Source organism: Archocentrus centrarchus, chromosome 7, assembly GCF_007364275.1.
Source record: "Archocentrus centrarchus isolate MPI-CPG fArcCen1 chromosome 7, fArcCen1, whole genome shotgun sequence".
NCBI classification, from domain to species: Eukaryota; Metazoa; Chordata; class Actinopteri; order Cichliformes; family Cichlidae; genus Archocentrus; species Archocentrus centrarchus.
In genome coordinates, this window is record NC_044352.1 from 2,339,218 (window position 1) to 2,366,892 (window position 27,675).

A 27,675-nucleotide genomic window follows, 5' to 3' on the forward strand; every position below is an offset into this window, starting at 1 on the left:
TTATATGGGTTTGCGTATTTAATCCCTTTGTACGAGATAAGCCCCGATGATGGAGGATACACCAGTACGATTGTCTCTTATGTCTTATTATTCCTCCGTTTAGGCTCAGATCGTTTGATGTTTGACGGCGCACTGACCGGAAATAAAAACTTCTCTCTGACGTGTTAAAAAGTAACGAGTCTGTTTGAAAATGTAAGAAGTAGAAAGTACAGATACTTGTGTAAAAATGTAGGGAGTAAAAGTAAGAAGTACTCAGAAAAATAAATACTTAAGTAAAGTACAGATACCTGAAAAATCTACTTAAGTACAGTAACGAAGTATTTGTACTTCGTTACTTCCCACCTCTGACCTTCACTAATGCTGTTTCTGTACTGTGATGAATTCTGAAACCTGACTGAAACTCTTCAAATAAACCGTTCCTCTGCAGATGATCAGTTAGCTGTTTTACAACTACTCTTTCAAGGATCTTTGAGAGAAAAGGAAGGTTGGAGATTGGCCTATAATTAGCTAAGGCAGCTGGGTCAGTGATGGCTTTTTAAGCAGAGGTTTAATTACAGCCACCTTGAAGGCCTGTGGTACATAGCCAACTAATAAAGACTGATTGATCATTTTTAAGATTGGAGCATCAATAATTGGAAAGACTTCTTTGAACAGTCTAGTAGGAATGGGATCTAATAAACATGTTGCTGGTTTGGAGGAAGTAACTATTGAAGTTAACTCTGAAAGATCAACTGGAGCCAAAGAGTCTAAACAAATACCAGCAGTGCTGAAAGCAGCCGAACATGAAGAATAATCTTTGAGATGGTTATGAATAATTTTTTCTCTAATGTCTAAAATTTTATTTGTAAAGAAATCCATGAAGTCACTACTAGTTAAAGTGAAAGGAATACTCGGCTCTACAGAGCTCTGACTCTTTGTCAGCCTGGCTACAGTGCTGAAAACAAACCTGGGGTTGTTCTTATTTTCTTCAATTAATGATGAATAGTAAGATGTCCTAGCTTTATGGAGGGCTTTTTTATAGAGCAACAAACTCTTTTTCCAGGCTAAATGAGCATCTTCTAATTTAGTGAGACGCCATTCCCTCTCCAGCTTTCGGGTTATCTGCTTTAAGCTGTGCGTTTGTGAATTATATCACTTCTCTGTTTGAAACTTTCAGAACATATTGCAGCTGATTTTGCTGCTCCATGCAGTATGCACACATTTATAACACAGTGCTTTTTCCTAAAAATTCTGACCCATTTCTGGACTCATAGCAGGTGCAGAGGATCGTGGGCAAAACCGCCTGACAAGCAAAATATGACCAAGTGCATTGGGACATGCTGACATCCTGGTATTTTTGAAATACTGCATTAAATAGAGTACATAATGATGCACACTGAATCTTTTACTGAAGCACTAAACAGAATGGTAGCATGGGTAATGAATCACACCAATGGAATAGGAGGTAACGGGGGAGGAAGTTGAGCTGGAGGAGGCTGCAGCAGGTGCAGCAGCAGAAGTGCATGCAGGACTGTGATGAGCATTGCCATCAGAGAGTGTCAAAAAGCCATGAGGTCTCACTCTGGTGCTTTTCACTGCTCTCCTGGTTCTTAATGCTCAGCTATGTGAGACTTTGTCAAAGTTTAGAACAAACAGAGATGATGTGCATGATGAGGTTACATCTGTACTGACCTCACAAACCTGGCTCAGATACATACATGAAACAGTGTGCTGTGGACTGTCAGCAGGTCTATTTCTCATTAGGGCAGTTCATGCTTTATGGATCTGCAGACGGTTGTACGTAGACTTAAAAGGTGGACTTGCACATGCTTCTATATTGAATAGCATATATACAAACCTTTGACAGGTTCCTGAAAATCATGTTTCCATGCAGAAGAACAATCCTGAGCAGACACAGTGGGACCAGAACACAATGTCTCATAAAACAAAAACCTGAACTTCGGCTGCTTTTTGCAGGCTCTTCAGTAACTCTTTGGTGCAGTTAAAGCTGGAAATGAGCCTCTAAGAGTTCATTCTATTTTTTGTATGAAAAAAGTCCAAAGACAGGCAGTTAGTGGGGTTAGGTTAATTGCTCACTCTGAATTGCCCATCTCTGTGTCTCTCTGTGTTAGCCCTGCAACAGGCTGGTGACCTGTACAGGTGTTAGGGCTGCAACTAAAGAGTATTTTATTAGTTGACCAACCTGTCAATTATTTTATCAATTAGTCAATGATTATTTCAATCTTACCTCACCTGTTCAAGCCTGCCCACCTGTTAACATCACCTTGTTGTCTCTTCTCACAATTAAAATAATGACCCATAAAAATTTGAAGTTTGAAATTAATCAAATGTATTTTTAACATTAATGTGACATCACAATAAATATCAAATAAACAATGCATTTTTATTTTTAAATGAAAATATAATGTGCAAATAAATAAAAATGGCCTCTGTTCAAAAGTTCAAATAAGGCTTCAAATTAAATCAAAAAGATTTTTCCATCCAAAACACCTGAAAAGATTACAGATGATTCAGTTCATACAGAGGTTTGTTATTCAGAATAAACGCTGATATTAATGCGAGAAAAAAAAATAGGAGCCAGCGTGGCTGCTCTTATTGTCCTTCACTCGTTAGCTAACAGAACTGAAATGCTGGCGCTCAGCAAACATCATCCATGAGAGCTTGTTTCAGGTAAACTAACAGAAACTTTACTGTACAAACATTAACAGGTATCTACGACGCACTGACGTACCCATGCAGAGCTGACGTCACAGCTCCAGGGTGCAGAGCTGTGGCAGGCCGTTTTAACATAAAACCCGTTTGTCTGACTAGCCGTAATTACATTTCAGATATCGAAAAAACTGCATTCTGACTATCCAGAAAGGTAATTTAAGATATCCTCAATAACATTTTGACAAGTCAAAATTCCTTTCAAGATATCGATTATTATTATCGATTACGTCGGTGAACCACTGCAGCCGTCCAGGGTGTGCCCCCCCCCCCCCCCCCCCCCCCCCGGTGCCCCTCAACAGGACAAGCAGAAGATGATGGATGGATGGGGGGGTGGGGGGTGGGGGTCAAATAAGAACTTTTATGCCCAGTTTTGAAAATATTAGAGGCGTTAATTAAGTAGAAGTCACATAAATCAACTAGTCACATTAACATTCTGTCATCTTACTAACAAGCAGATGAGACGTTTAATATGAGTAGAAGATGAACCCCTTTCTGTTTATGGCCTCACCTGTTTGACATTGGTTAAATATTCATACAGCGGTTAAGTTCAAACACTGGAAGGGTTCCTCCTTACACAGATTGTATATAAAGGATGGGTGTAGCTCCGAAATGACAACACAGGCACGGCTTCTTCAAGACGGGTGCTTTTCCTTGGTTTATTGAACGCCGTGAAAACTACAGAAATAAAACACAAAGGCTTTAGGCACTTCATCGCGTTACAAGTAGCACATGTGCTTAAACAAAAAGTTACCTCGTGGCCGCCTGTCATTTCTGAGGTCCTAGGTTAATATCTTTAAAGTCTTGTGCACTTTAAATTAACATATAAAATAATTAGAACACTATAGATTACAAATTTACAGAATATTACAACACAATAATTACCAAATACCTTTTAGCTATAGCGAACTAAGCAGGCTGCTAGCTCTGTTCACGTCCTTTGTGCGTTCCTTTCTTATGTTCACACACAAACCTCGTGATAATAGTGATTCAACAAAAACAATTGTCCTTTGTGGCAAAATAAATACATCTTATACATAGAATAAAACATTTTTACACCGTGAACCACAACAATTTAAAACCAAAATATTTTAACTGTTGGAAATAAATATTAATTTCTCCTATGCATATCATTTCAGCGACACTTACAATGGCTGTAGCCATGCATTGATTCATGCACAAATTTCCCCCCACGTGGGATCATTAAAGTTTCATCTTATCTTGTTCCAGACTCCACATCAGAACTGAGGATTGTGTTGCTTTTTTGGAGCCAGAAGTGACCTTATTTAGATGAGATGATGGAGCATAAACTAACAGTAGGTCAGTTAATTTGGTTGGCACACCGCATTCAGAAACTGCACGGGTGCAGCTCTCAGATACACGCTGTGCACAGCATGAGAGTCTGCGGAGACTCACTCCGCTTTGGAGCCTGCCTCAAGTGGTCGTTCCAGGATCTGCAGGTATGTGCGCCTCCGCCTGACGTTAATTTTCCAGCCTCGCTTGTTTTCACCGGCAGAGTGACGCATCGTGACGTAGACAGAGGATCTTTGGTTCCGTCTGTGGTCACAGCTCCCAGCAGCGGATCGCGGTGACAGCGTGTGTGCGCGTGAGTGTGTGTGTGTGATGGGGATTATTCTCATGTCACAGCAGAAGACGGAGGACGAGCCGCAGCGAGAGGTGAATTATTCTCAAACCTTTCATGAACCTTCTGCATGACGGCGTGTGTGTGCGCGCGCGCTGCGTGCGTGTATGTGTTAACGGCTGTGATGGCTCGTGCGTTCGCGCGCGCGCGTGTGTGTGATTTCTGCTGTGTATGGATGTCCGCAGACATCAGAAAGCGTCAACTTTTAATTTCCGTGCTTTATTAAAAACTGTTTCCGTTTTTCTGCCGCGCTGCTGTCACGTTTGAGCGCTCGTGCTGTCATCGTTAATTAGCGCTGGCGGTTAATTGGTTTTCGTGTCACATAGTGTGAAAACAGCACACAGAATGAGACCAGGGCCGAAAATATTCTCCTGCTCACCGTGAGGACGCTCAGAGGAGCCGCATCAGGGACCAGCGCTGTATTGATCATCTAAATCATCTCAGCAGCCTGGTTTGATCTGTAGGCCTGATGCAGCCTGGATACAAGTGAAATCCTCACTATGATGCATGTGTTTGACCCTTTGGTATTAGGTATGCGCCTTTAGATAGCCTGATTTTACAGAGTGTCATACAGCCACAGATCACAATCACAAACTGTATGTTATCTTAGACCTCTTATCTTTTGAGATCTTTTTTGTATCTCAGTTTATCAGGGGTCAGGGGACCCCCGATGATGACCGCAATTAGAAAAAGCAACTATGATGAAAGACACGATTACAAATGTGATTATGGAAATGGTTACAAAAAAAAACCACAAGGAGAGGCAAACAAAAAATGTGGCTGGAAAGCCCATAGACTGTATATGAAAGATGGACATAGGTACCGGAGAATCATCCATTGGTTAATTAGTTCCAGTGTTGAGGCAGGCAGTGGCAGGGACTTCAAAACCAGTCATCATGAGAGCAATGGGCAGCAGTCAGTCACACGGTAACACGGTAGGCCTGCGCTAAAGCATAGCTCACATTTCTCTAGTACCATAATTTACAAACTAGCAACTGAGACCATAAACGCATCATGAAAGTGTTTACTGAGGTCAGAGATCAACAGGGCTGACGGCTTCTACACAGTCTGACTTCTTTGTGCAACAGGAGAAGGTTTAAGGCGTGGCTTTAATTTTCACACCTGGAATCTTTGTCCATCTCACATATACCTGAATTTCCTTCAGGATCAACAAAGTATCCAAATGCAAATGTTCTCAGGCACACAACAAAAGAGCTGAAACGACCAGAGGAAACAAAAATGCCACAAAGCAACAGAAGAGAAGCCAGCAGGGCCAGAGAGACACTACACAATTACAGATAACATAAAGTATAGCCACTGAGACAAAATGACTATGAAGAGATTCAAAATGTCCTCAGTCATTGTAATGTGTCTCTTTCAGTCATGATCCCTTGTTCCATTACGCGGTGGCCAGTAGGCACATGCCCACAGGCCTGTTGTGTCATATCCATCTGTGCATATATCACAGCCTATGATACGATTAGTGCAGCGTCCAACTGATTTGTGCTAAAAAGCAGCATTAATCCATAAGTTGTGTTTAATTTGATTTATTTATTTTCTAATAGCAGGTCTGGTTCAGCAGGTGCTGCTGCAAAGCTGAACAGCAGCAATGATGTTGTAATGAGTGACAGTTGTGAGTTGCACACAGTCACTGCTGGAGATTTTCATCCATATGAGTAAAGAACAGAGACCTGGCATTAAATACTGCCGTATAAGCTCCAGTGTGAGTTATCGAGCTAATCATGCGCCCATGCTAGGGGAGTTTGTTGCTAGTGCTCCACTGACAGTAACACCCCGATCACTGAGTGCATTATGATATCCCCGCCTGTTTACTCCTTTACGCAGAGCATTGCTTTATGTAGGTGCCTTGGTGTACAGGTTTAAAACCAAAGTGACACCAGTTCAGTCAGATCACTAAAAGATGATCCCAGAGCAGAGCAGGTACCAAAGACACCAGATCAGGCACTGATCAGGGCGGATACATGACTGGAGGCACCGGGGCAGATGTGGGTTGCCAGGTGTCTTACAGGTGTGCAGCGAATCTGGGCAGTCTAAAGTATTACTGTAACCACTTTATGGACTGCATGCTGATCCTAACCAACCAGCCAAAGCTCGACTTTGAACGGGTACCAAAAGCAGTAGAATCACTGCTAACTTTGAAGTGCTCTCTGGGCTGTTAGCTTTGTGGTAACCTCTGAATAAGCCACTAAAAGAAAGCTGCTCTATATTGTCTTTAATAAGCTGGAAAACTGTGCAGATGAAAAGCTTTGTGTCACAGTTACCTGATAGTTACCTGCAGTTGTGGTCAAAGTTTCCGTCCACTCATCACGGGCATTACTTTTTTTGAGTTACAGCACTAACACTGGGACCTGTGAGCAGCTGGTTGAAGTTTGGTATCTCTGTTTTAATTATCACAAAAGTGGGTCATAGTAGATCTGCTTATCTCTGCCCTAAAATCCTTTGCCCTGCATGTTAGTGAGGATAATGTGTTTGGTGCTGTCCAGCTGGTGTAGTCTGTATTACTTTGTTCATGCTAGAAGTGGGTATGTCGTGCTGTCTTTCTCTTTGCTGCTGATTTTGACTTTGACACAATGTATGCAGTATACCAGTTAGTACTACATCTAAGGAGTGCACTCATTTTCCCCTGATAATTTTTTCTCTTTTTGTGCATCTCTTACAGTTTAATCTCTGTGCTGCAGCATTTATGGTGCCTTCACTATTAAAGACGGTACAGCTGTGACATCACCCAGTGGTTATAAAGCCTCAGGCTGAGCCTTCTCACCTTTTTCATGTTCATTTTTTCAAATTAGACATTAAAAGTGCAGCTCTCACTGTACAGCTGAGAAACGCTGCACACTCATTGGCTAACAACATGAAAAGTGATTATCAGGACCGTTTAACGCAACCAGAGGAGTCGCCCCCTGCTGACAGAATGCAGGGTTAACCCTCTGGAGGCGACAAACACCCCAGCACGTCCAAAAGACATCGTAAGTTTAAGCTAATGTAGCAGCAGGATGCAGCCTCACTGAGTCTCTGTTTCATCTTGTGTCAAAAGTGCAGACTTCAAACTCCCAGTTTTTAAATTGATAGACCAGGCAAAACCAGAATTCCATGCATCCCTTCTCTTCCACTTATACTGTTCAGGGTCACAGGGGGCTGGAGCCTATCCCAGCTGACACAGAGCGAGAGGCAGGGTACTGCCTGTACAGGTCACCAGTGCATGTCTTTGGACTGTGGGAGGAAGCTGGAGAACCGGAGAAAACTCACGCAGACCTGGGGAGAACATGTGAACTCAACACAGAAAGGCCCAGCCAGATGGTGGATTTGAACCCAGACCACAGTGCTAACCACCGCACCGCCGTGCTGCCCCCTTATGGTGTAAGAAGCAGTCTGATGTGATGCACTTCTTGCTCTGTGTCTGCTGCTGGTAGTTCCATCAGCTATCCAGCCTCTACCGTGCTCCTAGACCCACCAGGCCCGATAAGGCTCACAGGCTGGGCTACAGGGCCAAACAAGGTTAAAACCAGTTATGATCAATAATTTACACCATGCTTCTTCCTTTAGATTGTCCTCACGTGTGATGCGCGTTTGATCCAGTAAGAAACGGTGAAAACAGGAGCTTCACAGGGTGGTTAACACTGTTGCCTTGCAGCTAGAAGGTCTGAATTTGAATCCACTTGGCTCGGGTCTCTCTGTGTTTGCATGTTCTCCCCGTGTCTGCGTGGGTTTCCTCCCACAGTCCAGAGACATGCAGTTAGTGGGGTTAAGTTAGCTGGGGATTCTAAATTGCCCATAGGTGTGAATGTGAGTGTGAATGGTTGTCTGTCTCTGTGTTGGCCCTGCGACAGGCTGGTGATCTGTACAGGTGTACCATGCCTCTCGCCCTATGACAGCTGGGATAGGCTCCAGACACACGCCCCCCTCATGACCCTGAACAGGATAAGTGGAAGAGGATGGATGGATAGATGGATGGATGGATGGATGGATGGATCTTCACTAGCAGATAGTGGTTGTGAGCACAAAAAAAAAAAAAATCATGACATCTCCTCTCACAAACCAAAAAACTGTGTGGTATTTGGTTGCTGAGCAACAGGTGAAAGTTGTGTGAGTGAGTTTTGAAATTTGAGAGACTTAGTGTGTTTGGAGTGTGTCTTAGTGTGTAATTAGTTAGTTTGTGTTAGTGTGTATTCTTGGACAAAAAGCAACCAAAGGCAGACAACAGGAGGACACCTGGGAGTGTCGGCCCTGTGATGGCGCCCTCTGTCTGTGGTGGACAGAACTGTTTTTTTTTTTGGAGTGGCACAAATCATTTGTGTGGCATCTTACCGTGACACCTGATTGTTCTGTGAACACATACACATGTGAGGTTGAAATGGTACCAAACAAGGCGAGGTAATCAGTTTTTAAGTTCTTAGTCAAAAACGTCCAGTTACACCCAGACTGCAGAGGGTTACATTTCCACATTGGCTTTGGGTTCCATTTTTTTATACACATTTTATAAGAAAGACAAGTACCGTCAAATATGGAGAGTTTTGAATCTGTGTTGGTACTGCAGTATGTGTTGGTACTGCAGTATGTGTTGGCACTGCAGTATGTGATCCCTGTTCCTGTGGTCTTTCTCACATTATTCTTTACACCCAAAAAGCAGAATTATCACAAGTTTAAGGAAATTTTGCCATTTTTCACACTTTCAGTTGAGTAAATAATCACCAGATTAATAAAATATAAAACAAGGTCATTAACCTATGACCTATGCATTTAAATTTTTACAAACTAAAAGACGTGTACTTTCAGATTAAGTCTTTTACATGTATTTGAGTCCCCAAATACAGTGCAATGAAAAAGTGTTTGCTCCCTTAGTTTTTTGCATTTTTATCACAGTTACATGTTTCAGATTAATAAACAAATTGTAATATTAGAGAGGGCAGCACGGTGGTGCAGTGGTTAGCACTGCTGCCTCACAGTTAGAATACCATCTGGAAGGCCTGGGTTCGATTCCACCTTGGCCCGGGCCTCTCCCTCTCTCTGTGTGGAGTTTGCATGTTCTCCCCGTGCTTGCGTGGGTTTCCTCCGGGTACTCCGGTTTCCTCCCACATTCCAAAGACATGCACTTACTGGGGTTAGGTTAATTGGCTAATCTAAATTGCCCATAGGTGTGACTGAGTGCGTGAATGTGAGTGTGAAAGGTCGTCTGTCACTCCGTGTTGGCCCTGCAACAGGCTGGCGACCTGTTCAGGGTGTACCCTGCCTCTCGCCCTATGACAGCTGGGATAGGCTCCAGCCCCCCCGCGACCCTTAACAGGATGTGCGGAAGCGAATGGATGGATGGATGGATAATATTAGAGAAAGATAAACCAATTAAATGGTGGTGGTGTGATGGTCTGAGGCTGCTTTGCTGCTTCAGGACGACTTGCTGTAACCGATGGAACCAGGAATTCTGCTCTACCAGAAAAATCCTGAATGAGGACGTCCGGCCATCAGTTCGTGCCCTGAAGCTTAACCACAGCTGGGTTATGCAGCAGGACGATGATCCGAAACACCAGCAGGTCCACCTTTTCAAAGAAGAGTCAAAGTCTGGACTTAAATCAGATCGAGATACTTTGACCATGACCTTAAACTGGCCGTTCATGCTGGAAAACCCTCCAAAACAATTCAGACAGTTCTGCAAAGAAGAGCGGGACAAAATTCCTCCACAGCGACGTGAAAGACTCACTGCAGGTTATTAGAAACACCTGACTGCAGTTCTTGCTGCACAAGCAGTTCTTATGTTTGGGGGTGGTTACTTTCTCACACAGGGCAGGTAGGTTAGGACAGCTTTGATCTATTAATAAATGAAATCATCATTGAAAAACTGCCTTTACTCGAGTTATCTTTGTCTAATGTTAAAGTTTATTTGATGATCTGAAACATTTAAGTGTTACAGATACACAAAAAAATGAAGAAATCAGGAAAGGGGGGCAAATACTTTTTCACGGCACAAATTTCCATATGGAGGGACAGATGTGAACCTAACAGGCCACCGTCCAGCTCAATCCACCAGCTTTAGTGTTTAATCCTTCCATGTGAAACATTTGTATTTTTTTGTATTTGGTTTTTGGACCACAACATTGTCACAGCATGATTAAAATATGCAGAAACTACAGGGCTGCAGTCAGCCTCTAACACCCTCTGTGATATCAGTGTAGTGATGCTGGTCGTGCGGTAAGCCAGCGCGTGCTGCTCATGTGTTTTCTGCATGTGTCGCTGTGTGACAGTGCACGTTTTCTCTCTTCTACCTACACACACTCTTCCTCCCTCCTTTCTCCCTCTCTACGGTTTCTACCTCCTCTATCCATCCCTTCATCCATCCATCCATCCATCTAAGCAGCCTGTCTGGACACAACACCTCCCCCTCCTTCCTCCTCCTCTTTCTACGGCAACATAGCGGAGGAGGAGAAAAAAAAAACAACTAATATTTCATCAGTGACATTAACCAAAGCGCCGTCCGTTCACACGCTCATGCGGACGGAGAAGGGGGATCGTCAGCACCGCCGCAGAGGATCGCTTGGCTGTCAGACGCAGAGGAATGATAATTAGAAAGAGATTGACTCGGCAGCAAGAAGAGGGAAGAAGAGGAGAGGAGCCGGCCTGCAGCAGCAGTGGGACGAGCAGGGGAATACGTGAAGAAAGAGAGCGAGAAAAGGAGGGATTGAATTGATCACAATCTGGTCAAGACGAGTAAGAAGAGAGCAAAACCTCGGAGCATGAGCAGCAGTTCTTTTTTTTTTCTGAGGGAGATGATGGTGACAGCAGCATCAGTGGAGGAGGGGAGAGAGGGATGAGCTCGGATCAATAATCCTCCCTTCTCCTCCTCCACCTTCATCCCTCCATCACCTCTGCAGGAGCCGCTGAAACCTGTGAGACTCCTTTTTTTTCTGGATGCTGCATCAGTGTGTGTGTGTGTGTGTGTGTGTCAGTGAGTGTGCGCTCGCATATGTGTGCCATGTACGTGTAACTGTTGGCTATATAGGCCACACAGACCATTATATTGAGTGTGTCCTGCATGTGTGCATATGTGTGTGTTCATGTGGAGCCAGTTTTAATATGCATATGTTGCACATGTCCGTGTGTTCTCTTGTATGTTTGCATATGTTTGTGTGTTTCACGTGTGTGTGTGTGTGTGTGTGTGTTTGAGTTGAAGGAGGCTGCTGTGTGTGAAATGTGTGGGTTGTAAGAACTTGTGAGCTTGTGGCAAATAACATGACTGTGAAAGTGGCCAATTAAAATACTCCCGCTACTGTTAAATAAGATTGAAATTATGTAAAAGATCATAGAGGAAAAAAACAGTTCAAACCACCCACACACTGATGATTTGTGTGCACATACAGAGCAAAGAGTGAAGATTGGTTTCAGTGTAAAATTTAGAACTCAGAAATAGGATTATGTCATACAGTAAATGGCTAATTTTGTGCAATTTGTTAAGTATTTTCCCCAGAAACCAGCACGTAATAAAGATTTATGGAAATGTTTGAAAATTCATCAGTGATTTTAGAAACATGGGGATCTGAGATACCATCCTTCACCGAGGCTGAACATTTCCTCCACACTGTGCATCAGTCTGTGGATCCAGATTAGACTGAGATATATTTGGAGCATCAAGAACACATCTTCCATTTTTTCTGATTTAAATTTGATGTGTATTTGTGAAGAGATGCAAAATGTCCAGTTTTGGACATTTTGCATCATCAATTCCTGGATCCATTTTTAATTTGGGCCAAGCTTCACTTGTGGAAACAGTGTCACCCAAATCTGTACTTTTTCCTTCTGACAAACCAACAAATCCTTTAATCTCTATAATAATGATATTCGGTGGAGCTTATAGCCACACCACCCTGATCTCATCTGATCTCCGAAGTGAAGCCTGGTTAGTTTTTGGATGGGAGGCTGCCTGGAGTTACCAGGTGCTGTGAGTTAGCCCTGTGATGGACTGGCAACCTGTCCAGGTGTACCGCACCTTTCACCCAGTTAGCTGAGAAAGTCTCCAGCCCCACTTCAACCCTGGATTGGATGGACACTGTGCACCGACAGGGAAGTTTTGTCTCGAATTAAACATGGCTGGTGTGCTTACCAGAAGTAATGAGTGCAGCATTATAGTGTTAGCTCCCACAGCACTGTGTACCCTACTTTTACTGGCTAGAAACTACATACCCAAGATGGTAACCAGAGAAGAAGGTGAAAGTCATAATAAACAAAGAAACATTAACTGAGAGTTCAAATCAAAACTATCCGCTGTGTGCTCTGTTTGGAGACACACTGCAGGCTTTTGGGAGCCAGTAAATGCCAGTGCTTGTCTTTAGCCTCAGTGATGCTTGAATTTCTTTAAGCTTTCTCTGCAGAGTCAAAGAACAATGTAAATGGATACAAATCTGGTACAAGTTTGAAAACCAGTGTTAGCACAACTCTGGACAAAAGTCAGGCCCCTGCTGTGGGAAATTTATTGAACAGGCAACAAATGATCATTCATTAGTGACTGTTTGCTAACCTTTTTCTGAAAATCTGAAAAAAAAAAAATCACAGTTAAACCTGCAATAACATTGTTCTGGCCACTGGGGGGCAGTGTCTGGGAAAGCAACACTGGACTACAATTAGTTAATGCTACAGTCACACTCGGGAAAACAGTGGGTGGATCAGCGGCACGACCAAAATTATTGCAACTATGTGAAATTAACTTTATTCTTGTTGCTTAGAAGACGGGGACCGCGTCTGTGACCGCTCGCAGCTATCTGCCATCTTCAAAGCCTCTTTGGTGCATCAGGATGGCAGTAAAGCAGCAATAAGGCAGTCAGTCTGTCATCGGTGTGTAGTTGAATGGTGTCAAGTTGGCATTTACATGAATATGTTTATGGTAATAGGACTTCCCTACATATACAGGAATTCATGTTAACTGCTTACATCAGAGTCCAGACAGAAACTCATAGGTGACGTATTTGCTGCAGGACGGTGAAATGACGTAGGCCCTCGGCAACTTTGCTTTTATATAGAAATATTACCAGAAAACAGCCAGTTGGCAGCTAGTTGATTGGAGTCCCATTTGATGCGAGACTCACTGATTGCAACATGTTGGCATTTTGATGGTGATTGTTTGCTTGTCCAGTCTGTCTGAGAGTGATTACAGTCGGTCTGAGTCAGAGCGCGTAGTTCGGAGACGGGTTGTTTTCCACCAGGTGACCTGTGCAGTTGCCTGGTGGGACGTGGTCACCCAGGAGTTGAGGGTGTTGAACACTAAACTTTGCAGTCAGTTGCCAAATATGAAAAAAAAAAAAAAAAGATGAATGCAGTCACAGATTTTTCCTAGTCACGAGGAGGTTGCCATCCTTCTTTGAGAATGTAGTGCGCCTCACCCATAAATAGATCCAAACTGCGGTTCAAATGAATAATAATATTGGTCTGCACTGAGGGACGATTGGCTCTTTAGCTGCTGAACGCAACACTGCAGTCACCACGTCTGACACTGCTGTACACCGATACAGCTACAATTATTAGTCAGTTAATGAGGTCACTGTGTAAAAGAATCCCCCCTGATATGATTAGTAATAATGTAAAAAATTAGCCATTTCAGTTGTACTATGTAATTACGAATCAAAAGCAGCATCTCAGCCCAGCGTTAAGCTGCCATTTCTTTAAGTTTTTGTTTTCTTTCTCATCATTAGCTATTTAGCTAAGTAAGGCCACAAGCTGATCATTAAAGAAGCTTTGAAAAGTGTTGTGGTGCAGCCTGTGCAGCACCGCACGGCCAGCAGAAACCGTCAGAGACTAGCTGCTGAAAGACATCTGAACAGTTACTGTAGATCTGCACCGCCATGGAAGTCAGCTGGTTCCTGTTTGCAGTGCAGCCACAGACGCATCTTTAATGCAAATAAGAGTCGTCTTTGTCTCGCCAACTCTGAAGGCGATAACAGTTTAGACACTCAGAATCGTCAGCCAAGACTGGGTTAATGTGCGATTCCACAGTCATTATTTTTGAAAAGAAATGCTTAATTATTCAGTTATTCAGCGTTAACTCTGTTCTCTGTTCAAGTCCTTTGTCCTGAACAGAAACACTTCAGTTTGAGTCCTTGAATATCTGCGCCGATGACTGATGGCTTGGCAGGAACAAACTTAAAAACTATTCAGTGTGGGAAAAATGAGAGCTAGCTTAACAGTTACACACAAACACGGCGCCTCTGTTTGAGACGAATCTAACATAAAGCAGTGATGTGCAGAGAGCCGCACACACAGAAAGGGAGAGCGAGAGATGCTGACAGAGGGGGAGAGAGAGAGAGAGAGAGAGAGGGATGGTGGTCAGTTAGTGAGCCATGAATAATTGAATGTGCTTAATGGGAAGGGATATAAAAACTGAAACTGTTTGGCCGCTTTGCAATAGAGACCAGAAGGCTGAGCGTTCGTGTGTGTGCACATGTTCAGCTATGTTTCTGAGGACCAGTTTCAGTTTTAGATCATCAGTGTGGACATTTTGCTGGTCCTCCCACATTCCTGCTGGCTGTTTGAGGGGAAAGCCTCGGCTTTGGGCTAAGTTTAGAGTCTGGTTTGGGTTGGAGTTATGCAGTTTGTCATTTTTAAGGTTAGAGTAAGGGGCTCCGTGAGGCATTATATCAGTCAATGTCCCCACAAAGAGAGCCATACAAACACGTATGCTGGCTGTGATGGTGCAGTTTACATGAGGCTCAAATATCTTCTGAAGAAACATAAAGCAGTGACTCTGAGTTCAGGGCGGAGTTTCATCACCCAGAACTACATTCAGGTGATTTTGTAAATGCTTTTTTGTGAAGACATTTTGAAGACGTCCAGTTATTTAGTGACTATGGTAACTGCACTCTAGGTGTAGTTGAAGGATGCTAAGGCCTCACTCACAGGTCTAAAGACCGGTCAGCAACCTCCGGTCGCTAGGGAAACGAGTATTCCCTAACTGGTTGAGTGGTTGTTGGATGTCTCTGGATGAAATCAGTTACAAAGAAGCAAACATTAACTAACCACCATGCAGTAGTTCAACTTAAAAAAAACAACACATGTTCACCTTCAGAGTAAAAGTTGTGCCTAACCACTGAAGCAGCACATCTCAAAAGGTGCGACTTTTACTTTGAAGGCAAACATTTTCCATTTCCGGTTTGTCGCACTCTTCAGTTTCATCACTGCTTAGTGAGTAGTTGGGGAGTGTTTGCAGACAAGTTGTGTGAAAGCTGTGGGCAATCGCAGCAATCTGCTGGCAGCCAAAGCAATCGCAAAGAGGTTTTTGGGGCAGCACTTTGGTCACCAACCAGTTTCTGGGCTCTCTCTCTATGAGGCCCTAATACTTGGGCTCCACAGTGTGGATCACAGCCAGGTATGCAAACACATGCCGGGTGTATGCAGGTACAGCTATTCTCTCGCTGCGTGGAGAGACAGCAGGGACTTTATTCCCAACTTCATCATGAGAAAGTAACACAGACTGTATCAGACACCTCATTATGGTCAGCGATGAATGATTCAGCCTATTGAAATATCAGCTGTTGATAGATCATTAGATTTCCATGTTTTTTTTCTTGTTTTTTTACTGTATTCTTCTTTGCAATTATACGAAGACTTTGGAACCTGTGGGTTAAAGTATGTCAGGAACACCTAATAATTATACCTAATAATAATAATAGTGATGATATAAATAATAATGGAAAGCTGAATTTAAAAATGGAAATCTTAGGTTGTTTTTTTGGGATCTAGTCCTGGTTTATGATTTTGTGACGTTAGCAGAAATGCTGATGGTGGTCTAGTTGTTTCAGCGACAGCGGCATCAGCTGCTAAAGAAGAAAGAGTCTCCAAAGACTCCCATGTTAAGTTTTTCAACTTTATGGCAGAAATAATCATCTAGTTTTTTGGGGGGTTTTTTTTAAACTCTGTAGGAAATTTGCCGACGACAAGGGAAGTGCCTGACAAGGTGTTTAGATGTTTATTAAATGTTGCTGCCTTTCCTGGTCAGCAACAGAAAAACTGATTGGTTAAATTCATTATTTAGTATTTAGTCTGTCGCAGGGTTATTTTCATTTCCAAATAACCAGCCTATGCACACAAAAAGGTCCCGGCCAGCTGCTGGACTCAAACCCAGAACCTTCTTCCTGTGAGGCCACAGTGATAACCACTGTATCACCTTGCTGCCCTTTTTTAAGTGTGCTGAGGCTTACAGCTTACTTCATTGGTGGATGTGAATGCAGGTAGCTGTAGCCAGGAGCTGCATGTTATTAAACTGGACTTCTGTTCTTGTGCTGTTGGTGCCTTTAAGAGCATTATTGATGCAAATATAAATATATGTATATATGCATTTCTGTGCAGTTAATTGTAATTAAAGACGGTTCAGAAAGTGTGTGCTCTGTGTGATGCACACACACACAATCTAACCAGACTGTTAGCATTAGCCAGCAGCTCAGCACTTCCCTTATATCTAAATGTGGTCACTTCTGACCTCCAACATGGCCGCGCTAAAAATACACTGAACTTTCAAAATGGGATTTCACCAACCAGTGAGTAACACAATGGTTATGTTCGTATTATATAGTCCAAGCTGAAGTGTAATAAAATACTATATTGTAGCATTTTGCTGCTTCAGCTCCAGCAGCCACCCTCAGTTTTCAAGTTGTTCTTCACGTCGCCCTGAAAGCCTAAAATTAAGAGTGAAGTGATATACGCTGCAGATGGTAATATCAGTTTACTCAGCAGCATTATCTTTTGTTTCCTCCCACTGTTATCTGCACGCCATACTCTGCTCTAAGCTCCGTGATTGGCTGCTTCTTGCTGAAATGCAAATGAAAAGCTTTGCTATAATCACAACATGGAAGCTGGCGCTATTCAAACATGTTGTCTGTGTATATTTAAATATTGCATTGATGTAGCAATGAGCACAAAAACAAAATATGGTAGAACTGTTGGAGGTTTGCAGAACATCTAAAACTGAGTGAAATGGAAGAAAAGAGGTGGATGAAGACAGATGAGCGGTGGTGATCGTGTAGGAGGAGAGGCTGATGGTGTGTGATGGTTTTTCTTGTCTCTCGTGGCTGAGACGGAGCATGTCATTGGTATTTATGGGCTGAGAGACCTCACACTCTGCAGCCATCCTGCGAGAGAGCAGAAAGGGACGGAGATTTGAAAAGACAACAGATGGAAGAAGAGCAAAGGAGAAAGGAAAGATCAGGGAGAGGGCAGAGAAAGGAGGGAGCTAAAGAGAGAAGTGAAACAGGAGGTGATGATGAAAGGCAGAACAGAGAGCGAGAGATGAAAGAAGGATGAGAAACAGGTGTTTGTACCAGAAACAACAGTGAGAGCATCAATGCTGGTTTTCCTGCTGACTCTGCTTCTTATCTGCCTCTTTCCTTCTTTTACATGTAACGGCCGGATGACACGAAGAAGGATCCAGAAGTACCATCCAGCCAGATTATGGAGATGACGGTGAAACCCGAATGCCTCACAGCACCCAGGAAGAAGACCAATATTTAACATGACATTTGACCTTTGCCTATCACCTCCTGTGACAGAGCGACTGCAGGATGACGGGCTGAGTCATGAACCCATGGACCAGGAAGAGGTGAAGCTCTGTTCTTCCCTGTTCATGAGAAGATGATTTTCAACTGATGCTGCGTTTTTTTGATTTGTGGAGCTTGCGTTGCGTTGATTTCTACAAGCCTGGCCCCGGGTCATGTTGATGATGGCAGTCGTCTGAACTGAGCTAACGTAACGTTCTCCAGACTGTGAGGTTTGAAAAACTGGCGCACAGCTTCTGACCCCCCCCCAGGATTATATTATGAGGCTCTGCAGGGAAGCCGGTGCTTAGTCAACTTGTTTGGCAGTTTGGTGGCGCAGACGCAGTTCAGTGAACAGCTGCAGTGGATCCTTGGTGGAAAGAAATGACTCGTATCACAAGATCTTAATAGTCTGCAGTCAGCAATGATAAGATGCAATATCTTTAATATGGAGGGGCAAGGAAATCCTCTGTCAGCCGCGGTCTGCACTCCTGCTTCTCAGAAACTGATGTTCTGATCTGCTGCATGGAGGGCAGAGAGCAGATACAACGGATTCAGTGAAAAACGGGAAGACTAAGAGACCGTTCTGACTGTCAGGGGAGGGAAGACAATCTCGTACTCTGACCTGTTTGTTCTGTTTTTAACGGTCATGGGGCCGAACCCCAGCAGGACCACCTGACTGGACCAGGGAATGGTCATCAGCTCGATAAAACTCTCTGTTTGGAGATCGCAAGGGCAAGGTCCATCTTGATCTTCAATTCAGAACTCAAAGAAGAAAAAGTCCTCTCCCCCCCACTTACCTCTGGTGGGGGGGAGGGTGAAGGGTACTTTTATTTTTCAGTTGTAGGAATTAGGGTTTATTTCTCCCATAATACGTTTTGGCTTGCAGTGTAGGCTGTAGAGTACGGCTCTTTGGTGCTAAGGCTTCCTCTTCGTGTTCAGGTAGTTTTAACCTCTGCCCTGTGCCCTGTCACCACTCTGTGAGTTAGCCTTTGGCTCTGCACCGGCAGTAGCTGTGACTCAGGCAGCATTTCGTCCAGTGTAGAAGGTTAGCATTAAGCCTCAGTGCTGACTTGAATTGTACTACCTGGATCTAAATAACTGTGACAGCATTTAGGCTCTTTACTTTGAAATTTAGCATTAGTGAACGTTCTCCACTGGGCAATTCCACAGCTGTTTTTTAACCTGAGGTCTCCTAGCCATTAGCCTGTGTGCTAACTTCCAGACCTACTAGTCATGGATGCTAATCAGGGTCCAGGCCAGGGCAGCCCAGAAAGTCCTAACCGGGCCGTGGAGTATCTTCTTGAGCTCAACAACATCATCGAGAGCCAGCAGAAGCTTCTAGAAACCCAGAGGCGCCGAATTGAGGAGCTGGAGGTCCAGCTGGACCGGCTCAGCCAAGAGAACAAGGACCTGCGTTTGGACCGGCAGCCCGTCGCTCCTCCTCCGCCCGCTCCTCCTCCAGAGCCTCCTCTCCCTCCACCTCCGCCGCCGCCTCCTCCAGCTTCGACTTCCACTTCCACTAAGAATCACCATCACCACAACAGCCAACACCAGGGTCCAGCCCAGCCTCCCTCCTCCATCCCCCTCCACCACCAGCATCATCATCATCAGCAGCACCACCACTCCTCCACCCACCACTCCCACTCCTATAACAGCACCACTCCGACTTCAATTTCAGTTCCTCCTCCAACCTCCGGCCCGACTTCCATCTCTGTCCCGACCCAAATTCCAGCTCCAGTCTCTTCCTCAGCCCCGGCTCCTCCTCCCCCGCCTCCGATTCCACCCAGGGATCAGCCGCGGGCCCACAGCCGGCTTACCCGGATGCCCTCCACCAGCACTGGCACCAACACCAACTTTGTAGAGAAAGAGAAGGAAAGGCTGGAGCGCCTGCATAGAGCCAATGCTGCCAACAACCATCACGCCCACACCCTCCACCACCACAAATTGTAAGTTCCAGTGTATTTTTACTACAATAAGGCCAAAGGTGACACGGGAAGACGGCAAACCAAGCAGGAAGGAGCTGCTGGTAAAATGGTGAAAGCGGCTTCTAAATCTTGAGCTTCCTTTAATTTCATTAGGAAAAAAAACGATAGGATGCCACATTAGTTATGACTTATTTTGAATTTTTCTCCTCCAGCACGGCTCTTTTCATGGAACACATGTTTTCAGACCTTGCTGTGACAATTTTTGAACTTCTAGGGAACACATTGCATATAGTTTTTATAACATGGCATCCTTACACTAAATTTACTAAATTAAACTTGGCTTGAAGCCCATCACTGCGCTGCCTGCTTCGCCAAAACTCGTGTAAATCTTTGGCTTTGATCGCTACTAACTTTGCAGCTTTTCTCACTCAGGTTCGGTGCGAGCCCTCATGCTCAGTCTGATCAGGAAACATCTGTTTTGCTTGATTCCTCACTGGCACAACAATGCGAGCAAACTGAACATGGTTTACTTTAAAGGAGTCAAACAAGTAGGAGAGGTGAAGTGTTCCCTCCTCCAAACCAGAGGAGGCAGCTGATGCCTTCTTTCTGTAGTGGAACAGTGTGATTGGTGGGTGTACCGGGCTGATAAATATTCATCCTTTTATCAGCTAATAGGGCTGCAGAGTGGAAGGTCGTGGTTGGAATTTTATAAATTGCAGACAAGCAGGAGAGTGTGAGACTCCAGAGACAGATGAACTAAACAGTTACAGCATCTCGAACACTGATAATTGTTGGAGCGAAGACTCCACAGTGTTACGTAACCGATACAGAGAGAAAACACTCCATACTGTACTAATCACCATGGGAGCTTCCTCTTCTCTGCTCTTATTTTGTTTTAATTTTGTCACCCTGAATTTGTTTTCACTGGCTTGAATCGGGTTTGTTGCCTGGCAACACTGTCTTAGGTGCGTCCTATCAGGAAGAGTTGAGTGACGGCTCCTCGCTGCCGTCTGCGACTTTCGTCTCTGGCGCTGCAGCACCGGGATGCAGGCTTGTGGCTGTCCCATGCATCCGCCAGGCACTTCCTTTGTAGCCGGTAACGCTGAAGTGTTGAAGTGCTGGACATGGCGATCTCTGTTGCTATGCAACTGTGCAAAACCTGTTTGAAGGACAGCACTCTGGCTAACAGTTGAATGGTTTTCACCTCGCTCAGTGCGCCGAGCGCTCAGAGGAACATGGAGCATCGCCTTCTTCGCTCTGCAAACACAGAGCAGCTGCAGCAGAGAGGCTCCCGATAGACCTGCAGAAATGAGGCTGGGGAAACGCAGTGATGACTCATGGAGACAGATTTAATAGTACTATAGCTTTGTCTTATAAGCTCTCATATGTGCAGCCAAAAAAGTGAAGCAGATTGTACACAGAGGTAGATGGAGTGTGAGTCAGACTCTTAGATCTGGGTTCATGTGAGAAATCAAAGTGCAGGGGAAAAAAGAATCCTTCTGAGCCCTGAGTCATGGGATGTTCAGGTGCAGCTGATATCGTGAGAAAAAGCTGACCTCAAGCTTGCAAATGATGTAACAGGTGCAGAACAATGATGAAGTCTGACAGCAGTGGAGATGAGGCTCATTCGTTATGAAATCGCACAGTACAATCGGCTGCTCGCTGCCTCTTCAGCTGACTGAGTGCGATCCAACAAATCCCACACTACACTGGGGTAGATTATGGCACGGAAGGCATGACAGCATGTTGCAGAGCTGCCTACACTGGTTTCTGAGTGGATTCGTTTAGGGCATGATGCAGCAAAATGCAAAACACCCTCACACAGATTCATCCTGCAGCACCTCGGGCTGAAGCGGGGAAAAACACGAGCTGCGCTAAGAAGCAGGAAATACTGCACGACGTGACGAAGCAGTTCAAACGTCGCGGCTGACGAGAGCCTGACCGCACGCTGCAGCTTCTGTCACAGAGACACGCTCGCCGCTTCACTGTCAGGTTTCATTTACAGTCACAGCTATGAACACGTGGTCCCTGCTCTAAGATCAAAGACCTGCACGTCTACAGAAAGAGAAAGTGCAGTAAATTTGTTACATTAGTTATTAGTTAGGTTAGTTTGAGAAAAACCAAATCATAGGTAACCTCGATCACATACAGCAAAAACTGATAGATCAACATGATGTAATAAGCAGACACGCGTGGATGGATGTCAGCAAACTGTACGTTCCTCTGTTGTCTTGGTTTTTGTGCTTTTTAAACGTTATCATTTTTTTAACTGGTCTTATGTGTGTACAGTAACTAATGTGTCTTGTTAAGGTGTATCTCAATAAGACTCATTAGCTAACAGAACTGTTGTTATGCAGCGGGCACATCAGCAGTCGCCGGCTGTTGGACTGATGAAAGCTGAAGCTTGAGTAGCTGAGGTGCTGTGGTCCTTGAATGGTTTCATTAAAGATTAGAGAAGACGCGTCAGTGAACTCAGCGTCCTGTAGCGTGGTGTTGTGCGGCTGCAGTGTGCAGGACTGAGGCAGGACTCGCATGTGAAGACGGCCTGGAGTCCAGTACATACACATGCTGATGATTTATTTACATAAAACTAAGTATTAAGTAATATTAGTTGCCAAAGCTCATACAGTGAATTGTGAAGCGGTCATAACCATGATCAGCGCTGTTCCATCCCATTGATCCACGAGGCAAAGACTGATGGAGGATGGTTATGGTGATGAACAGCGATGCTGTTTGTGCAGTGTGGGTGTGGAGGAGTCAGAGGAGTCAGATCTGTAGGATTCAGATGGATGAAGAGACGAGAGAGAAGAGAAAAATCAGATGAAGTGTGGATGTATCGTTCTGTCCTCCACATGCTTTCTGCCCCCCCCCCCCCCCCCCCCCCCCCCCCCCCCCCCTGCTGTTATTAACCTGAGGAATGCACCTGGGTGCATCTGGATATTGACATGTGATTATGGGGCTGTTGCATATGAAGTCAGATTTTAATGGGAGTTCTACTTGCCTCCATTCTGCCTCCACTGTGATAGAGTCTTGTTATCCAGAGGAGGTGGGAGGAGCTGCAGACGTGAGCAGATCTCAGGTCAGAGAGCAGGAAGATGCAGGACTCTTTCAGGGAAACCCTGAGATGCTGTTTTTCAAAAGTCACTTTAAAAATACTGAAGGCTGGGATTATGGATTATGGACACACACGTGGACAGCTGTGGATACCACGAGTATCATTTATAAATCATTTGGAGTCAGCCTGAAGGTGGGTGGGTGGGGGGGTGGGGGGGGTGGGGGGTTAGGCCCTGATTGACAAAAACAGTGATGATTGTTATCATACACCGTGAAGAAGATGCTCATTAATGTCTCTCCTGAGCCCACTGAATGTAATTAACAAGAATTATGGATTTAAATATTTTTCTTGAACTTTAAATAAAATTTCAACGTGAAAATAATTGTTTTGAACAAAGAAAAAGAGGTTAGGCTGTTTGAGTCCAGTATGAATATTAGCCCTATAGATCAGGGTTTTTAATTTCATTTTATTGATTTTTTTTTTTTATATATACTGCAAAACCGACCTCGAAAGGGCAACCAGCCTTCTCCATGGGAGCCCCCCAGGAGCATTTGGTCCACGTTGCACCAACTGGTTGCAGTGTGGACCAAATGCTAACCGAAGACAACCGTTAATAATCCTTCCACAGACTGAGAAGCCGTCCTTCAGATCCTTCTGACCAAAACCTCTTTCAGTCGCGCTGGCATGAGCTGAACTGAGCAGTGAGTGAACGGTAAATAGTAAATGGTGCTTGTGTCGCTCTTTTCTGCTCTGAGCACCCAAAGCACTTTTTACTACAAGCCTCTTTAACCCATTCACACAAACACACGGTCCAGTGCTTTATTCAAACCTACAGCTTTCAGCTTTCTCACCCAAGAGGCTTCTTCACTTTAAACCGCTGACAGACAGTCTCAGGTATTTACCCCAGGAGGTGGTCCTAAGGGTCACCTGAGACGGGAGTGTCAGGTGACTGAGAGCTGGTGTCGTAAGCCACCACCTGTGTTCAGCAGTGTCGTTCACAGTGGACGTAGATGGCCTCATTTACTCCTTCATCCGTCCTCTCAATCCCAAATGTGAACGCTGGCATCCTCGAAACAGCGCCCTCTGTATTTGAAGTGCAGGTGTGCAGCTGAGTCCTGTCCTGATGAGGTGGCTCTTCTATGTTGTGCCACTCGTTTGCGGAGTGGTTGTTTGGTGTTTCATCTCAGAATTTTTTTTTTTTTTGACATTTTTGATTCTATGAGAATAAAACAAGGTTAAAGGCATTAAAATCTTCATTAAAAGAATAAAATAAAGGTCTACGGAGGCTACAACACGACAACAAGGTGTTACAGTGGTGGAAACCTGAGGTTGTGACACTGTCACACAATAAAAAAAAAAGCACCATGTTTTTGACACCATAACAAAAGGCTTTAGAGCCGGAGAGGAGCTGAGAAGGAGGCAGTGCTGAGTGAGAGGAGGCGGGGCCGTGTGGGTGTCCGCTCGCTGCCACTATCTGTGTATGGATACTGTGTAAGAAGACGTATTACAACAGGGCTGATATATGCTGAGAAAGCTATATTTGTAACAAAACTGTACCAAAGTATAAGACTCACACCCAGGCTTAAACCCAGGCTTAAACCCTGCCATTACTACATATAAAACTAACTGAGGAATTGCTGCAAACTCTGGTTTCAAAGTTTATGTTAACAGATTGAGACAGAAAAGGAGTTTGTATGATTGTCTAATGGACATAAACACAATAAATGTCTGTTTTCCACGCCGGGCTCATGAGGAACATTTCTTGCCTCGGCAGAGGTGATTATTGGGGAGGTTAGTGGGAATGGTGGAGGAAGGGCAAAGGCAGAGCCAATTAAATTATGATATGGATTGGAATCACTTTTGTTACCATTACTAAAGTCGTTATTGGCCTTGGCAGAGACTCTCCACATGTTGGCTAATGTGATAAAGTGTGAATGGCTGGTTGTGTGCCTGAAACTGTAACACAGTGAGCGGTGTATGCATTGATAGTGTGTGCATGTTAAATGAAGCACACCCACATTTGAATTATTAAAAAATACTATGCAACTATACTTTGGACAATAAATAACAGCAATAATTAGCTGCCTCTCCGAGGAGTTCGTCCCCACTGTCTGATGGTGGCCGTAGTTCTGCTCAGCGGAGGTGAGATGCTCTCTGGAGGAGCAGGAGAATGATTTCAGGGAGCGCCACAACAGCAGCTAAATACAGGACTGGGAGGGCTGGGCTAAATGAAACTTTCAAAATAAGAGCAGGGGGTTGTCCTCATAAATTGATTGTCAATCTCTCAGACAGTTAACATATTTGAAGACATCCTGACACAAGCACCATGACAGTTTCAGGCGTCTGTAGGTCTCAGTCGGTCCTCTTCAGACTCTCCTGCTCTCGCTCGCTCTGACCCTGTTTTTGTAAACAGCTGCTGACATCTCGTCCTCCGTGTGCTGATGATGATCGCAGGAGCACAAATGAGCTCGGTCAGCAGCATTACTGCACCAGGTGTGTGTGTGTGTGTGTGTGTGTGTGTGTGTGTGTGTGTGTGTGTGGGAGCTGAAAGTCTTGACTCAGTTTCTTTATCATGGGTGGATTTAAAGCACCTGACCAGCGCTGACTCTTGCCTGCTCCTCCTGAGCTAAACACATTTCCACCAACATGCTGCAGCAGTCAAACCGAGCGAGGCTGGAGTCATAAAGGAGGTCAGTTTGTAAGAGCGCGCCGCACACATACATCCTAACATTTTCATGCTTCCTCGTCAGCAGTGGAGCTAAAAAATCACGTTAAAGGAAACATGGCTGTAAAGTGTGAGTCGCCTCCTTGTGGCTTATTTAAAGTATTCTGGAAGGGTTTTTGGATCCTTTCGCCTTTATAAAGATCTATTTCTTTCAATAGCAAGCGCTCCTTCTCGGTTTCTCTCTCTCTCTCCACCCACAGATGAATCTCACCTTCAGCTGGAACATTAAATGTCTGGATCAATATGTTCGGCTCAATCGAGGCCATAGATCAGCATCTTGATCGATCATTTGTTGTGCACATGTCAGACATGAGTGTACATACATCAAATGATGTGCTGTGGTGGGGTTGTGTAATTTGGTGAGTGTGTTTGGTTAAAGCAAATCATTTTAAAACTACTTTTGGAGGTTTCACAGGCTAATTAATCAATACATTGTAAAGTATAATAAATAAAAAAAGTAGCACATAATTGGTAATGAAAGCCTAGTTAGCTTAGTTAAACCTGTCAGCCAGGTTACCGGACGGGCCCTACGTTACCCTTCTTTATTTTACTGGGAACAAGGAAAGACTCCATGATTTTATTCAATAAGACTCTGAACCAGTGATCGAGAACAGAAACTCATCAGGAAAGTGTTTGCTGGGGTCAGAGACTGAGGGAGCAGCAAGGTCATTTTCTAACAGACAGTCGCCCCCAGCTGGCCGTTAGAAAGACTGCACGTTTTTCAGTAGCTTCACTTTCCGGACCCAAAGGCATACAATCTACAGTCACATGGAAAAAAGGTTTCACAGGGCAGGAGAAACTAATCCCCCCCCATGAATCAGCAGCTTGTAGAACTCGTCTTAGCAGCAATAACTTGGTAATCGTTTTCTGTATGACGCGTTCTGCGGAGGAATTTTGGCCCTCTGTTCTTTACAGCGTTGCTTCAGTTCATTGAGGTTGTGCATTCATCCTACCACACCATAAATCAGGTTGAAGTCTGGACTCTGGGCCATTGCAGCACCTTGAATCTTTTCCTTGTCAGCCGTTCTGTTGTAGATTTGCTGCTGTGAATCATTGTCCCGGTGGACGACCCAGTTATGGCCAAGCTTTATGGCCTCACATTTGACTCTAGAATACTTTAATACACTCGGTCAGCTCAGATCATCAGCCCTCCACCACCGTGCCGACGGTTGGCGTGAGGCGTTTGTGTTTTTCCTAATGTGGTGCTGTGTGCGGACAGACGTCTCCACAGGTCGTTGTTCCAGAGGTGGTTTGTTCAGAAGCATCTCTGCAAACCTAAGCTGTGCTTGTTCAGTCTCTTTCTCTTTGCTGTGTCGTGTACTTGAACGAACTTGAACGTGAATTTCTCCGAGCACTGCGTGGTCTGACCTCGGGGGTGAATTTGCTGGGACGTCCACTCAAACTGCCAAAGCTCTGTTTTCACTGATCGTTCCTGTGGAGCAGGTTTTACAGGGCTGCGTGGAGTTGTCTGAAAACTTTTTGTATGACTGCGTTGCTGAGCTGCTCTCTTAAAACAACAACCTGTAAAGTCAAAAAAGGATTTTTGTCTTTATTTTATTTCAAGGTTCGTTTGAAAGAGTCGCTGACCATCTGCAGGAACAGCCAGATAGTCTGAGGAGTGGCTCGCAGCCCAAAATTAAATCAAACACTGACCAAAGTCACTGGCTTTACAAACCTGATCTAAACCTGGTTCATGGCATCCAGAAATACACAAGCAGCTGGAGGCTGAGATCCATCCATCACAGTGGAGCCTGTCCCTGCTCTGCCCTGCTTACACCCCGGGCAGGTCGCCAGACTATCACAGGTCTGACTGATTGTTGTGTTCTGGTAACATACTGTTTACATATATTATTGTGAGGAGGTATGAAGTGAGAGGATCACAGAGAAGGAAGCGGCATAAAAGAAAAGTACAAAATAAAGCAGAAACATTTAAAGGACACGGTTCTAAGGATTAAATATTTAACGTGTTGATTTATTGTCTCGTTCTCTTTAGTTCATAAAACGTTTCACTCATTTTGAATCCTTTGAAACCCTTCAGATCATCCTTTTATAGTTCAAAATAACTTTTAATGGCATCACATCATTTATTAAATCAC

At 44.4% G+C, this 27,675-nt stretch overlaps 1 protein-coding gene across 2 annotated transcripts; it reads left to right on the plus strand.

The window, feature by feature from the left end:
• The first annotated feature begins 4,258 nt into the window (after positions 1-4,258).
• On the plus strand, positions 4,259-27,161 carry LOC115783779 (YLP motif-containing protein 1-like). Of its 2 annotated transcripts, none has more exons than XM_030734773.1 (3): positions 4,259-4,386; positions 17,762-19,820; positions 27,144-27,161. In XM_030734773.1, exons 2-3 carry the CDS (start codon positions 19,108-19,110, stop codon positions 27,151-27,153), a joined length of 723 nt encoding a protein of 240 aa, XP_030590633.1. In that variant the 5' UTR covers positions 4,259-4,386; positions 17,762-19,107; the 3' UTR covers positions 27,154-27,161. The 2 variants fall into 2 exon arrangements, with proteins under 2 accessions (XP_030590633.1, XP_030590634.1); XM_030734774.1 differs by lacking the exon at positions 4,259-4,386 and adding an exon at positions 4,752-4,882.
• The last annotated feature ends 514 nt before the right edge of the window (positions 27,162-27,675 follow it).

What these genes read in the sequence shown, in the direction of transcription:
- LOC115783779 (XM_030734773.1), top strand. Translation starts at nt 19,108, where the DNA reads ATGGATGCTAATCAGGGTCCAGGCCAGGGCAGCCCAGAAAGTCCTAAC.